Source organism: Urtica dioica, chromosome 3 (genome assembly GCF_054948205.1).
Source record: "Urtica dioica subsp. dioica isolate 48M chromosome 3, U.dioica_male_clone48M_v1_H2, whole genome shotgun sequence".
NCBI lineage: Eukaryota > Viridiplantae > Streptophyta > Magnoliopsida > Rosales > Urticaceae > Urtica > Urtica dioica.
In genome coordinates this window covers 6,791,343-6,805,791 of record NC_142758.1, presented here as the reverse complement: position 1 = coordinate 6,805,791, position 14,449 = coordinate 6,791,343, and the positions used below count along the sequence as shown (strand labels likewise).

The window sequence follows — 14,449 nt, the reverse complement described above, 5'->3', positions numbered from 1 at the left end:
ATCCTTTGGCTCATTCAATGGCTTGAACGCACTGAGCCACTTTTTTGCGTACTTCAGCTTCGTCGGATCTGTGAATGCGTCCCAATGCGCCATCTTCTGTCGCAGCTGCCGTTCTTCTATGTCAGAGTTTTTTGTGGCTCTCCGCATTTCCTTCTAAGCGGTGTCGTGAGCGGAAGTTGCTTGTCTGTAACGTCTCTTGAAGGACGAGGACTCGGATATGAGAAAACGGCTATGGGGAAGAAACAGACGGCTTTTTCGAAGACCGCTTCTAAGAAGACGACGACCTTTGAGAAGAAGACGACTTCAGTGATGAAGATGGCGATTTAGTCGATCCTCGCTCGTGAGAATGAGGAGGAGGAGGAGGACTACGGCAACGACGTCGCGACCCTTCAGCTTGGGTCCCGTAACGTCCGTGAAGACAACGTTCAGCCTCTCGCACATGTGAATCTGGAAGTAAAAGTCACCGAATATATGAATTTTGTAAAAAAGTAATGCATAAGACCGACTAAGAAATTAAATTTCTATTACACATGTTTTAACCTGGTCCTGCCTGATTCTCTCGATTCTACGCCCGTTCGTGTTCAAGGCGTGTAAGACCATCCCTTGTGATTTCCTTAGTTCTTCCCACATTTCCCGCGTTATTACAAACGGCTTGGAAATTTTGGGCCGAGCGACCGCTTCGGGAGCGGGACTCGGGAACTTCGGCATGAGGAAAAGATGCAGGGCGAGCACCCAGACTAGGACGACGAAGACGTAGAGTGTCTGACACATGTTCTTTGTCGGATTCTTCTCAACTCCGAGGACATCGGCCACCTCGGCGACAGACACAACTCGATCGATTTCTTCATCAATAGTATGCGGCTCCGTCGCTTCTTCTCTGACATCTATCAGATATAGACATTTGCTCGTCTATGTCTCGAGCAGAGTGAAAAATTCTTTCTCTGCTGCCCTTGGTCTCAACATCTGAAGACTGCCCACCTACAAAACCAAAAACAATTATTTATATTCCAATGTTAGTGACATAAATTTTATTCAAGTTAGAAGAAAAAAGTTAATGTTTTTTATTCAACACAGCCTCGATGTCTTTGCCCATGATGACAACGTTGCTGGACCATGAATGCATCCTAAGCACTCGAATACTGTGGCTTGAATCGAATCTCATCCCGATCTCTGGGATAGCCTCGGACACCCAGTAATGAAGGGTATGCAAATTACCCGTCAAGATGTACTTTGCCTCTTTCTGAGCCACATCATCCGGCTTTTTCTTCAACTTCTTCTGTAATGCCTCGTGATAGTGCTTCAAGTTCATCGTACAACTGTATGAATGTCATCGTACCGCATTGTACAACATCGTACTATACATTAAGTTCATCGTATTTCAACCCCAATTTCAAACCCTAACTTTCTAAATCCGAACCAAATCAATCCAAATCAACACAAATAAGATAAATGCTAAGTCATAATACCTATTCTAACTACTTCCAATGAGATTTAACAAGAAATTCGTTGAAAAATTACCTTTTTCGTTGTTTTGAGAGATCGGGATTTTTGGGCTCCACTACCGTCGGAATTTGAAACTTGTTTATTGTATGTCATCGTATCAGCTCGTATTTCGTCGTACAATATCGTATCACGTCGTACAAGATCGTAGAAGGAAGAAATTTTTTTGGACAAGAGAGTGAGAGGGAGTGTACGATGGAGTGAGAGAAATAAGAGGGAGTTTTTACAAAATTGGTCAGAGGGGCATATATATCCATTTTTTGTTCAAAAGTCTACTTTTATATATTTTTAATAACTAAGGTCTAATCTTGATATTTAATTAATTTTTAGATCTAATTAATGAAATTTCTCATTATAATTCCGTCTTTCTTTCGATTGTTGGCTTTCCTTGTTTCAATCTGTGACCGTGTTTTTGTGTTTTGTTCATCTTCTTTTGTTTGCGTTGCGACCTGTTCAGATTTTCGCCTTTTACAATTTCTTGTTCTTATTCGCTCGTGCCAATTTCGCACGTGTGTCTCATAAGTTAGCTTCTTCGTTCGTTTTCTCTCAACCGACTTTTTCTCAGTTTTTCTCTCTCGCTCTCGCTATACCTCCTCGTTTCTCTCTCTTCGAATTTTCCCCGAAAACAATCGCCGATCGCCTTAGCAATTCTTTGGACGTCGATACTTTGTGCTCTCTACAAAAGCCCTCAATCAATTTCGATTTTCGATCGGTTTCGCTCGATATCAGGTTTGGCCGCGACTCTTCGTAATCCCTGACCTTTAGGGTTTGTTTCTGTATTTGGATTCCACTCTCGAGGTAGCGATTGATTACCCTTGCTTCATTGTATCTCAATTAAGCTTCTTTAATAGCTCAATTTTTTAAATGCGTATGGATACTTATGCGGCGATCTAATTCAACCCTCACACCCCCTTTCGAGTCTGCTAGTCATCCCCGCATTATTGCTCAAAGATATATAATTTTCTATTTTATTTTCATATTAAAGCTTTGAATTTTTGTTTGAGGTCATGGTTGATATATTATTCTTACACAGGCTTGAAATTTCTCTATTTGACTTCAATAGTAATTTATTTATTTTTGTTTATATTGTCTCTTTAACCTATATGGATTGCGACTGATTTGTTATGTCGGATTCTCTCCGACAATGTGTACACAGATTGGGATTGCCGGTTTAATTCGTATAAGTAGACAGCCTAAATTGCTGATAATGCATTGGCAGTTACTCGGTACTTGAGGAATGTGGTATTTGATAGCTAGGGATAAAAGAAGATGAATGTGCAGGCACATATGTCTGGACAAATCTCCGGAAATGTGCCTAATCAGCCGGGCACGCAGTTGCCTGGTTTACCACTGAATGGAAATAACCTGCCTCCCCAGATGCAGAGGATAGGAGGTCAGATTAACAACATGGACTCTGATATTATCCAAACACGCAGATTTGTTTCGGAGAAGATGTAAGTCATATTCCTTTCCTATACGCTTGTTTGAGTATAGTTTTCTTCTTTCACTTCATTGATGTCAGAAATTAGAGTTGATCGTGTACCGCCTTTTAACGTGTTGAGCTGGTTGTGTTTGTGCGGGATTGTCAATTTGAGTATCCTGTTTTACTTCTATTAAATACGTGTGTCCCAGCTGTTTCTAGTACTTTTGAGCTACAGTATAGTTTTATTTAAGAAGACGTCTAAAAGGGACGATGTAGCTATAAAATACTAGAGCAAGCCTGTTTTGTTATTGCTGTTTTTTGGGTGTACAAATAAATTTACATGGGTGAAAAGTTAATTTTGAATTCCCTCCATGTATTTTGAGCTTTCATCTGAAAAGATGAAAGTACGATACCATATTTTGGCGTGATATGGATTTTTCATATCTAGAGCAGTGATGAAATAAAGAGCCTTGTTCTTGGACGTTGTAAGAGATTGGGCTTGTCCCTTATTCTAAATGCTATGTATTGCAGCTCTTAATTCCCCTATAAATAATAATTATAAATAATAGTAATTCTTGTTCTGGATTTTCCGGCTTTGCCGTGGTTTTTAATAAAGTCAGCTGTTTCTTTTTAAAAAAAAAATAATAATAATTATAACAGTCTTCCATCTTGTATCTTCAGATGGGAGGTGTGTTTTTAATCAAACTTTGGGTTTCTTTTAAAAAAAAATATCAGTCATATTAATAAATAAAACAAATCTTTAGACGAGAGAAATCTTAGTGTTCGGGATGTTTAGCGCAGTCACGTGACGTGAAAGTCGATAGATACATAATGAACATTTCATTGATTCTTATTTCTGGGCTTTACTGGGGACTGTAAAGGAAATGTTGTTGTGTTTGATTTTATCTTGTTTTATGGAGTTTTATACACTCTTTTTGTTTTTATAGAATTCTCAATGAGTTATTTGGTCTTCAAACAATATGATTTAATAACTGATGGCTAATGAGTTTTTTTTTTCCCTCCAACTTCTAGCTATGACATCCTAACTGAGAGACATCAACAACCAGTTAACGAGACACAAAGGAGGAGGTTTAGAGATATTGTGAAGCGCCTAGAGGAGGGACTGTTTAAAAATGCTCATACTAGGGTTGGTGTGCCTTTTTTTTTTTTTTTTTTTTTTTTTTGTTATATATGTGAATGTGTACTATTATATAGGTATTAGAATACATTCCTCGCCATCCTAGATTCTTGTGTTTTTCAAATAGTCAGCTATTTATTTGTCTTGTCTGTTACAATTCTTAATCCTAGGATGAATATGCAAACATGGAAACACTGGAGAGCCGTTTGCATAATCTTATAAAGCGCCAGCCTGCAAGTAATCAAAATCAACAATATTCTCAGCTCGCCAATAATAATCAGTCTTCTATTGGTGCAATGATACCAACCCCTGGTATGTCACACAGTGGGAATTCTAACATGATGGTCACATCTTCAGCAGATACATCACTGATTTCTTCAAGTGGAGGTATTACCATCCGACATGATAATGTAAACAACGGAACATATTGCCTAACTGTGGTTACCATGTGATCCAATTATATACCTGATGGTATTATCACAAAAATTGTTTTCTTTTTGTTTTAAATAATTATCACTGATGACAACATCTGTATCTGCAGGTCCCATGTCAAATGGGTATCAGCCTTCTGCCAATTTCTCGGTTGGCCCCGGAGGAACTATGCCATCAATGAATGCACAAAGAATGACCAGTCAAATGATCCCTACCCCTGGATTTAGTAGCAATCCTAATCAGTCATACATGAATCTAGAATCCTCTAGTAACAGTGGTGGGTATTCAACTATTGAATCTACTATGATATCTCAGCCACAACTGCAAAAACAGCCCATTGGTGGACAGAACAGCCGAATATTGCATAATCTTGGTGGTCAAATGGGCAGTGGAATAAGGTCTACAATGCAGCAGAAACCATATGGATTTTCAAATGGGGCTATAAATGGTGGGCTAGGGTTGATTGGTAACAATTCACCGCATGTAAATGAGCATGGGACGTCGGAAGGCTATATGACTGGCACGTCTTTTGTTAACACATCTAAACCCTTGCAACATCAGTATGACCAACAGCAGCGAGTAATGCAAGGTTGGTTGGTTTTTTTGTTTTTTTTTTTAATGTACTGTTTAATATCGTGTTCGTAAGTTATATGAGTAGTTCTGTTACATTCTGTGATGAAGAGTGCTGATAACTAATAAATTATCAATCAGGTGATGCATATGGAATGGGCATTGTCGACGCTTTTGGGTCTGGGAATAACGGCTCTGCAACGTCTGTGGGAGCAATGATGAATACCCAGAATATGAACTCGGTTACTTTGTCTCCTGCTGCAAAAACTAGCTCCAATATCTTAGGTAATCAGCAAAATGTGCATACACAGCAAGTTGCCAATTCAAAGCCTCAGCCAATGGATCAGATAGAAAAGATGAGCTACCCATCTTCCCTGTCTACGAGAGACAATATCATCCGTCCACACCAACAACATCAATTTCAACATCAGCCTCAATTTGCTAACAACCAGCGGCCTCTGAAGTTGCAGAATCAGCAAGCTCAGCATTTGTTAAACAATGAAGCTTTTGGTCAGTCTCAGTTGACATCGGGCATAAGCAGCCATGTAAAACGCGAGTCCGTAGAGCACCATAATGAAATCCTGCACTCCCAAATGCCGGAACATTTCCAATTGACTGAGATGCAAAATCAATTCCAGACCTCCATGGGCAGTAATTTGAGGGGTGGTCAACATTTTTCTCTTCAATCTGGTCATCAAGATTTCCCTTCATCGTCTCAAACTTCACAGCCTCTGCAACAACCATCACATCCCCCTGAATTAACAGCAGCGACTCAAAATGATTTTAGCTGTGTTACTGTTGGAGGTCAATCAGAATCAGGGCTGCAGGGTCAGTGGAATTCTCAAAATAGGAATGTTGGACCAGGTAACCTATCACATGAGAAGCATTTGCAAGAAGATTTTCATCAAAGGATATCTGGCCAAGGTGAAGCACAGCGCAATAACTTATCCTCGGAAGGATCTCTGATTGCCAAGGCTGTTGCTTCTAGAAGTGCTGCTACGTGTAGATCGAATATTATAAGCAGGGACAAACAATATGTAAACCAACAGAGATGGCTACTATTCGTCCGACATGCTCGTCGGTGTTCGGAACCTGAAGGAAGATGTCAGGAAATCCATTGCGTGACTGTTCAAAATTTGTGGAAGCATATTGTAAGCTGCCAATCACAGAAACAGTGTGGTTATCCTCGTTGCGCTCATACCAAGCAATTGATTTACCATGCTAATAATTGCAAAAACCCTCAGTGCCCTGTGTGTATTCCTGTGAACGATTTTATTGACAGACACAACGCCATGCTATGCAATCAAATGCCATCTAATGCATCTTTGAGGGGTTCAATAAGTGGATCTTCCAAGCCCTTTGACAATGGAGATTCCTTTGCGAGATCGATACCGAAAGCTTCCCCACTGGTAGAACTTTTAGAAGACACACCACCGTCGAATAAACGTATCAAGACAGAGCAGTCCTCTCAGGCTCTTTTGCCTGATAGCCATAATACTTCTATGCTAGTTTCTTCAGTCGGTGAGTCCCAATCAGCCCAGAATGTCAAGCATCAAGGTCAACTGCTGCAGAATGTCAAGCATCAGGAACTCCCGAAAAGTGAGATTGGCTTACCAATCAACTCTGAGTTTACTAAAGTGGAGCTGGAAGCTCCTGTTTCTGCACCAGAAAGCTTTATTGCGTTGCAGAAGGATAATGTTCTAGATAATCCCCATCAAGATCCTGATGAACCGCTTGTGCATGATGATTCTGTGGGTATAGCTGTCAAAGAAGACATGAAAGTTGAAAAGGAAATTGAACCAGTTAAGCTAGAAAATGTGACGCTGCCTGTTGAACCGGCAAGTGGAACCAAGTCTGGGAAACCAAAAATAAAGGGAGTTTCACTGACTGAATTGTTTACTCCTGAACAAGTTAGAGAGCATATTTTTGGTCTAAGGCAGTGGGTTGGCCAGGTATGTTTTGGTCATTCTTTTCTTTGTTCTATCTTTTTTTTTTTTTTTTTTTTTTTTTTTTTTTTTTTCATTGCAGAACCTTATATATGTATGCACAAGCTTAGATATTATCAGATTTAGAGTGGAACAACAATGTCATGCTGTTATATCTCAAGGATTTCTAATATTCCTTGTATTGTTTTTTTTTGTTTGTTTATTAAATTTTAGTGTTATCTTCTGAAAAAAATGCAGGATCTTTTATTACGAGATTATCTTGGCAATTGCATTTATTCTTTTAATCGGCAAAAGCAAAAGAAGCTGTCCCAGCTCTATGTTTTCATGCCTTTAGTAGTAAGGAATTTCATGTTAAGTACTGTCATTCTGATAAAGCCGTCATTTTTTTTATTTCAGAGTAAAGCTAAGGTAGAGAAAAATCAAGCTATGGAACAGTCAATGAGTGAGAACTCATGCCAATTGTGTGCAGTGGAGAAGCTGACCTTTGAACCCCCACCCATTTATTGCTCTCCTTGTGGTGCGCGTATCAAACGGAATAATATGTATTATTCTATGGGTGCTGGCGATACACGGCACTACTTTTGCATTGCATGTTACAACGAGGCTCGCGGGGATACCATAGTTGTCGATGGCACTGTCATTCCTAAACACAGGCTAGAGAAGAAGAAAAATGACGAGGAGACTGAGGAATGGGTGTGTAAATGTTCATAATGTTCTTTTGCTTTATATTTTCAGTTATTTAATTTCTTACTAGTTTGCGTTGGAGAATTATTATTTACGTTTTTTCTTTGACCTCAAATGTGCATTTCAGTGGGTTCAATGTGACAAGTGTGAAGCATGGCAACATCAAATTTGTGCTCTATTTAATGGCCGGAGGAATGATGGGGGACAAGCTGAGTACACCTGTCCTAATTGCTATATACAAGAGGTTGAACGGGGAGAACGCAAGCCCTTGCCTCAGAGTGCTGTTCTTGGTGCAAAAGATTTGCCTAAAACTATCCTCAGTGACCAGATAGAAGAACGTTTATTTAAGAAGCTAAAACAGGAGAGACTGGATAGGGCAAAAGCGCAAGGAAAAACCTATGATCAGGTACTTTTATTCATCATTTATTTAATAAATGGTAATGTATGTTTCCACCTTCATTTCATTCATTTAATATTTTCTGAATTGCTGTTCACTTGGAAGTTCTCTTTATCAAGTACTTGTGATGTATGATGAGGATGGAGACGGAAATTCTTCCGGTATATAGCAACTGTTGTGCAGTTGATAAATGCGTTTTTGATGCCAATTAGCATATTAATTCGATAACCACCACATTAGTAAATGATTATTTTTTTCATTATCATTATTACAATGGTAAATTGTCATTTTTTTTATTGAATATATCATTATTAATCCATCAATTAGATATTTAGTTTTGGAACTTTTATCTAAAATTCTAAAAGGGTAAATTTTTTCAATGCATGTGTTTTTAAATTAGTATTATTAAATGTCATATGAGTGAATGATCTCTTTTGAAATATATTCTAATAAAGGTAGTTTATATTTACTTTAGAAACTTTTTGTAAAGAGAATTATGGCCACGTTTGGTTAACTTTTTGGCTAAATAGCCAATGTTTGTCGAATGCAAATTAACTAGCCACGTGTGATGTTTGTATGTGTTCGAATTAAATAAAAGAAATCAATGTAATGGATGGTGGTACACATGGTGCTGCGAATCAATTTGATGCTTATCATGTTTTTATTGATTTTGTTTCGGGCAGGTTCCTGGAGCAGAATCTCTTGTGATTAGAGTTGTTTCTTCGGTTGACAAGAAGTTGGAAGTAAAACAACGATTTCTGGAAATCTTTCAGGAAGAAAATTATCCGACCGAGTTCCCATATAAGTCTAAGGTTTGGGAGAATGATTAATTTGCTTCTCTTCTGTTGCACTTGTAAAGAATGTTTTGGATATTGTTTGCATTACTCTAATCTATTCAAATTTTTGCTCCTAGGTTGTATTATTGTTTCAGAAGATTGAAGGGGTAGAAGTGTGTCTGTTTGGCATGTATGTTCAAGAGTTTGGATCTGAAGCTCAATTCCCAAATCAGCGCCGTGTATATCTATCATATCTGGACTCTGTGAAGTACTTCAGGCCTGAAATTAAGTCTGTGAATGGAGAGGCACTGCGTACATATGTTTATCATGAAATTTTGGTAAGTCACTTTGGCACAGATTATAATATTGCATTCGGCGTCGTTTATTTGATCATTCTGATGGAGCTCGTGGTCACATACTCTATTTTCAGATTGGATACCTTGAATATTGTAAGAAACGTGGTTTTACAAGCTGTTACATATGGGCTTGTCCCCCATTAAAGGGTGAAGATTATATCTTATACTGTCATCCAGAAATTCAGAAGACACCAAAATCCGACAAGCTCCGCGAGTGGTGAGTCTAATATTTTGCACAAACTTGCGGATTATGGAATTGAGTGAATTACTTTCGAGTTAATTCTGATCTCGTGTTTAACAAGCATGAATATCATTTAATTGTAGGTACTTGGCAATGCTTAGGAAAGCTGCAAAGGAGAACATTGTAGTTGATCTCACCAATCTATACGACCATTTCTTTATATCCAATGGCGAATGCAAGGCCAAGGTTACCGCTGCCAGGTTGCCATATTTTGATGGTGACTACTGGCCTGGTGCCGCAGAGGATCTGATTTATCAGCTCCGTCAAGAAGAGGATGGAAGAAAACACAATAAGAAAGGAACGACGAAGAAGACTATAACAAAAAGGGCTCTCAAAGCCTCTGGTCAGACTGATTTGTCTGGCAACGCCTCAAAGGATTTGCTGTTGATGCACAAAGTAATCTTCGAAATCTCGATCGTAATTTAACTATTGCTAGACTATGCTGCAATTATTTTTGTTGAACCCGTCTTGCTTTTTGGTCTACAGCTTGGTGAGACAATCTCCCCCATGAAGGAGGATTTTATAATGGTTCATCTGCAACATTCATGTAACCACTGCTGTGCTCTAATGGTGTCTGGAAATCGTTGGGTTTGCGACAATTGCAAAAAATTTCAGCTCTGTGACAAGTAAGGACCTATTATCCGCTAGTGTGTGTGTTGCAATTTGCTTGAGTATTTTCTGGTTTGTTTTCCAATGTGGTTCCTTCATTAATTTGTTGCTGCCGTTTTACCAATTTTCTCTCTCAATATAAATAAAAAAGGTATTTTAACCGACTTTTGTTTTTTCCTATATTGTATTGTATGTTGATTTGGTAATCCTCTTTTTGATGGCAGGTGTTATGAATTAGAGCTGAAATGTGATGAACGAGAAAGGCACCCTGTCAATATGAGGGATAAACATTCATTTCACCCAGTATGCTTACTAATGTCCCTTGAGTTGGATTAATTACTTTCACTCATCTTTTATGTTTAGTCCATGACAATGCCAGCTTTTAATGACATAAAATATGTAATGCAGGTTGAAATTGATGAAGTGCCAGTTGATACGAAAGACAAGGATGAGATTCTCGAGAGCGAATTTTTCGACACCAGACAGGCGTTTTTGAGTCTTTGCCAAGGAAACCACTATCAGTATGACACTCTCAGACGGGCTAAACATTCATCGATGATGGTCCTTTACCATCTTCACAACCCTACAGCTCCTGCATTTGTGACGACTTGCAATATATGCCATCTGGATATCGAAACTGGCCAAGGATGGCGTTGTGATGTTTGCGCTGAGTACGACGTGTGCAATGCTTGTTACCAGAAAGATGGCAACAGTCAGCATCCACATAAGCTCACAAATCACCCTTCCATAGCCGACCGTGATGCACAAAACCAGGAGGCCCGGCAAATGCGGGTTCAGCAGGTGATTTACCCAATAATGTTTCTGTATCCTCATATGATTGATTCCCAGGTTTTTTATATTCAAGAATCCATGCCGAGATATGTGTATAGAAAAAAAATTGGCCTCACACGAATATTCCTTTCCTTGTGTTTTGCAGCTAAGGAAGATGCTCGATCTTTTAGTGCATGCATCGCAGTGTCGTGCTGCTCAGTGTTCGTACCCCAATTGCCGCAAGGTGAAGGGACTTTTCCGTCACGGTATCCACTGCAAAACACGCGCTTCCGGAGGCTGTGTTCTCTGCAAGAGGATGTGGTATCTCCTCCAACTTCACGCCCGTGCTTGCAAAGAATCGGAATGCCACGTCCCGCGTTGCAGGTCCTTTAAAGAAAACCAACTTGTTTTAACAAGAGCCCTTCTCATTCTCACGGCACTTTGAGTGCATCGTAGCAAAGATCCTAAGGAACAATTGTTTATTTATTATTTATTCATTTGCAGGGATCTTAAAGAACATTTGAGGAGGCTTCAGCAGCAAGCCGACTCGCGAAGAAGAGCGGCGGTGATGGAAATGATGAGGCAAAGAGCTGCCGAGCTGACGAGCAACACAGGTTGACCTTATTATTGCACATGTAAATACGGATGTGTTTGAAAGAGAAACCCAGCAGAAGAGTTTTGGGGTAGAGGATTAGGCGATAGAAATCTGCCAGAAACCGGGCAGTTTGGGTGTCCAGATATGATTGAAAGGGGGGAGATTGTGCATTTTTCAGGGCCGAAGAATAAATTATTATTATTTTTTTTGTTTGCGGGGTTGGTTTTTCTTTCCTCTTCATCAACTTGGTGCGTTGTCGTCTATCAGTCGGAGCTTCACTCTTTAATCAGCGTGGTTAAAAAAATGCAGCGCTGATATAACTATCTATGTATCTATCTCTGAGTCGTGTACCTGGATATGGTGATTCTTTCATTTCATGGTCGCATAAGTAATCCCGTTGATTGCCGTCCTGAGATGGCTAGTCGTATACTATAATTTCCTAATTTGTCGTCTAGATGTATCTTTTTCTTACAGAAGAATTTGATAATAGGAAGTAGCTTCCGATGTTCCATATATATATATATGTATATATATATATACATATATAGATATATTTCGCTCAGTCAGATCCCGTTTTGTAGAACGTGCTCTTATTTAATATGGTAGAAATAAGTAGTTTATTTTCAGTCAAATCATGTTTACTTTGGTCATACGAATCTCACTAAGGTTCTTGATTCTTTTTCTTCTGTCTTTTTGATTTTTTTTGTTCTCTTAATGCGTCGTAGTCTTTTTACGATATCATTCCGTCAGATGCTGCCTTCACAATGGACAACCTTTTTTGTACATACATTAACCATCGATTTCTGGATCTTATATGTGTATAGTGACCTCCAATTCACCGAAATATGAGAGTTTTTAAATAGCCTATTTACCCATGCAAATACATAATCATAAGAGAGAGAGAGAGAGAGAGAGAGAGAGAGAGAGAGAGAGCAACAGATTGTTTTGAGAAACAAAGGAATAAGATTGAAATATTAGTAGGCTTAGTCCTTGCGTTTTGGTTTCTAAATTAATTTTCTTTTTACGTAAAATGGTCAATAAATATGGGCTTTATAGCTAAATATCCTATAGTAAACTTGAGTTTTGCCGAATGAATGATGAACAAATATTCAAATACCTTTCAGTAAACATTTTAGAAGTATAATTAAAAAAAGGAAAAATTGTATAAAATAGACATTTGAAACTTATTGATTAACAAAATAGTCAAAGTTTTAACTTTTCAGCAAAATAGCCAAATTTACGTTTTCAAAATTTTTATGACAGCCAGGATTAAAATTTTTGACGATTATTATAAACAATTTATCACTTTAAAAAATTAATCTTGGGGTCAAATTTTTTTTTTTTAAAACCAGATTACTGCACATTTTGGCTATTTCACTCAATTAAGACAAACCTTGGCTATTTTACAAATTCATAACTTTAAATTGGCTATTTAGCTACATCATCCATAAAAAAAATGAAAAAAATGAAGCATTACATGTGTTGACTTTGGCCACATTTAATTACCCTATATATATATATCGCATTAAGAATATATATATATATCGTGAGATCACATTGACGCGACCACATTAAGAATACCCCCGCACGGATTCTCGATGCGAAGAACACCATTGACGAGCTAGACCAGAAATATGGTAATACTGTTAATATTTGTAAATTTTAGTAAATAATAGTTAGTTTCAGTAAATAAAAAATATTATGTGTCAAATTGATAAAAAATTAACAAAATGACAAGTTACGAAAAAGGAGATCTCGTATTCAACAATATTATGTGTCAAATTAACCAAAATAAACAGATGATGTCATGTTCAGAAAAAGGAGATCTCAATGACAATGTATCATAAATTCGAATTCTAAACTCAAGAACATATATTTAAGGGAAAATATCAGAAGTATCATTCGTGTTTAATCGAAATACGAGATTTATCCCCTCTATTTCTAGAAATATCAGACGTATCCTTTCAGTTTAATATAAATGACATATATCTCCCATAAAAAAATGTTATATTACAAATATCACCCTTTTCGTTTATTTTTTACAAAAAAATAATTTGAACTCCCCAAAATACCCTTAATAGAATAAATATTTATTTACTATTTTATTTTAAAAAAATCAAAATATCTCTTTATAAAAAAAAATCCTTAACTTTTTATAAAGAAATTTTTTTAATTTATTTTTTTGTATATAGAATAGAAAATAAAAAATTATTTCATTAAGGGTATTTTGGGGAGTTTAAATTATTTTTTTGTAAAAAATAAACGAAAAAGGGTGATATTTGTAATATAACATTTTTTAAGGGATGTATATGTCATTTATATTAAACTGAAGGGATATGTCTGATATTTCTAGAAATAGAGGGGATAAATCTGGCATTTCGATTAAACACGAGGGATACTCATGATATTTTCCCTATATTTAAAGATCAATTTCTAGAAATTCAAAAATCATCAAATCAATACACAAATCTGAAAACCTAGAATAAATTCAATTTCAGATTTTCATAATCAAAACAATAATATCAACACAGGAAACCCTTAATTTCTATCTTCAAATTCGGACCAACCAGAGATGATTTATTGACCTTCATTAAGAAGACCCCAATTTGTTTAACTCCCAAGATCAACAAAACAACTCTGGAAAGTTATCGATCCCCATCACCTCTTCAGTGGCAGCGACCTTGGGGTCCGTAAGCTTCTGGAATTGCCGGAATCGTCGACGTCCAAGATCTAGAATCGTCTAGAGAGAGTATGTTGGGTATTTGGAATAATATTATTGAATCAAGGAATATGATTGAGGGTGGAGATATGGTGTGCGTAAGAATTGCTAAGTGTCTAATTATTGGAAGTGATGAGAAGTGACGAATAATTGAAGCTAAAGGCTTTAACCACGTTTTGTTCTATCGTCTGGAGAGAGAGAGAGAGAGAGAGAGAGAGAGAGAGAGAGAGAGAGAGAGAGAGAGAGAGAGAGAGAGAGAGAGAGAGAGAGAGAGAGAGAGAGAGAGAGAGAG

General features: G+C 37.6%; 1 protein-coding gene across 1 annotated transcript; it reads left to right on the top strand.

Annotated features, from left to right (window-relative positions):
- The first annotated feature begins 2,001 nt into the window (after positions 1-2,001).
- On the top strand, positions 2,002-12,147 carry LOC149402260 (histone acetyltransferase HAC1-like). Its single transcript, XM_089610087.1, has 17 exons — positions 2,002-2,229; positions 2,657-2,954; positions 3,956-4,070; positions 4,232-4,448; positions 4,603-5,082; positions 5,205-7,015; positions 7,406-7,702; positions 7,821-8,099; positions 8,774-8,902; positions 9,004-9,204; positions 9,297-9,439; positions 9,547-9,859; positions 9,950-10,089; positions 10,297-10,375; positions 10,481-10,873; positions 11,010-11,227; positions 11,348-12,147. Exons 2-17 carry the CDS (start codon positions 2,770-2,772, stop codon positions 11,460-11,462), a joined length of 5,115 nt encoding a protein of 1,704 aa, XP_089466213.1. The 5' UTR covers positions 2,002-2,229; positions 2,657-2,769; the 3' UTR covers positions 11,463-12,147.
- The last annotated feature ends 2,302 nt before the right edge of the window (positions 12,148-14,449 follow it).

What these genes read in the sequence shown, in the direction of transcription:
- LOC149402260 (XM_089610087.1), top strand. Translation starts at nt 2,770, where the DNA reads ATGAATGTGCAGGCACATATGTCTGGACAAATCTCCGGAAATGTGCCT. An exon ending in TTAAAAATGCTCATACTAGG is followed by an intron (nt 4,071 to 4,231) that starts GTTGGTGTGCCT and finishes TCTTAATCCTAG; the next exon opens with GATGAATATGCAAACATGGA. An exon ending in TAAGGCAGTGGGTTGGCCAG is followed by an intron (nt 7,016 to 7,405) that starts GTATGTTTTGGT and finishes TTTTTATTTCAG; the next exon opens with AGTAAAGCTAAGGTAGAGAA.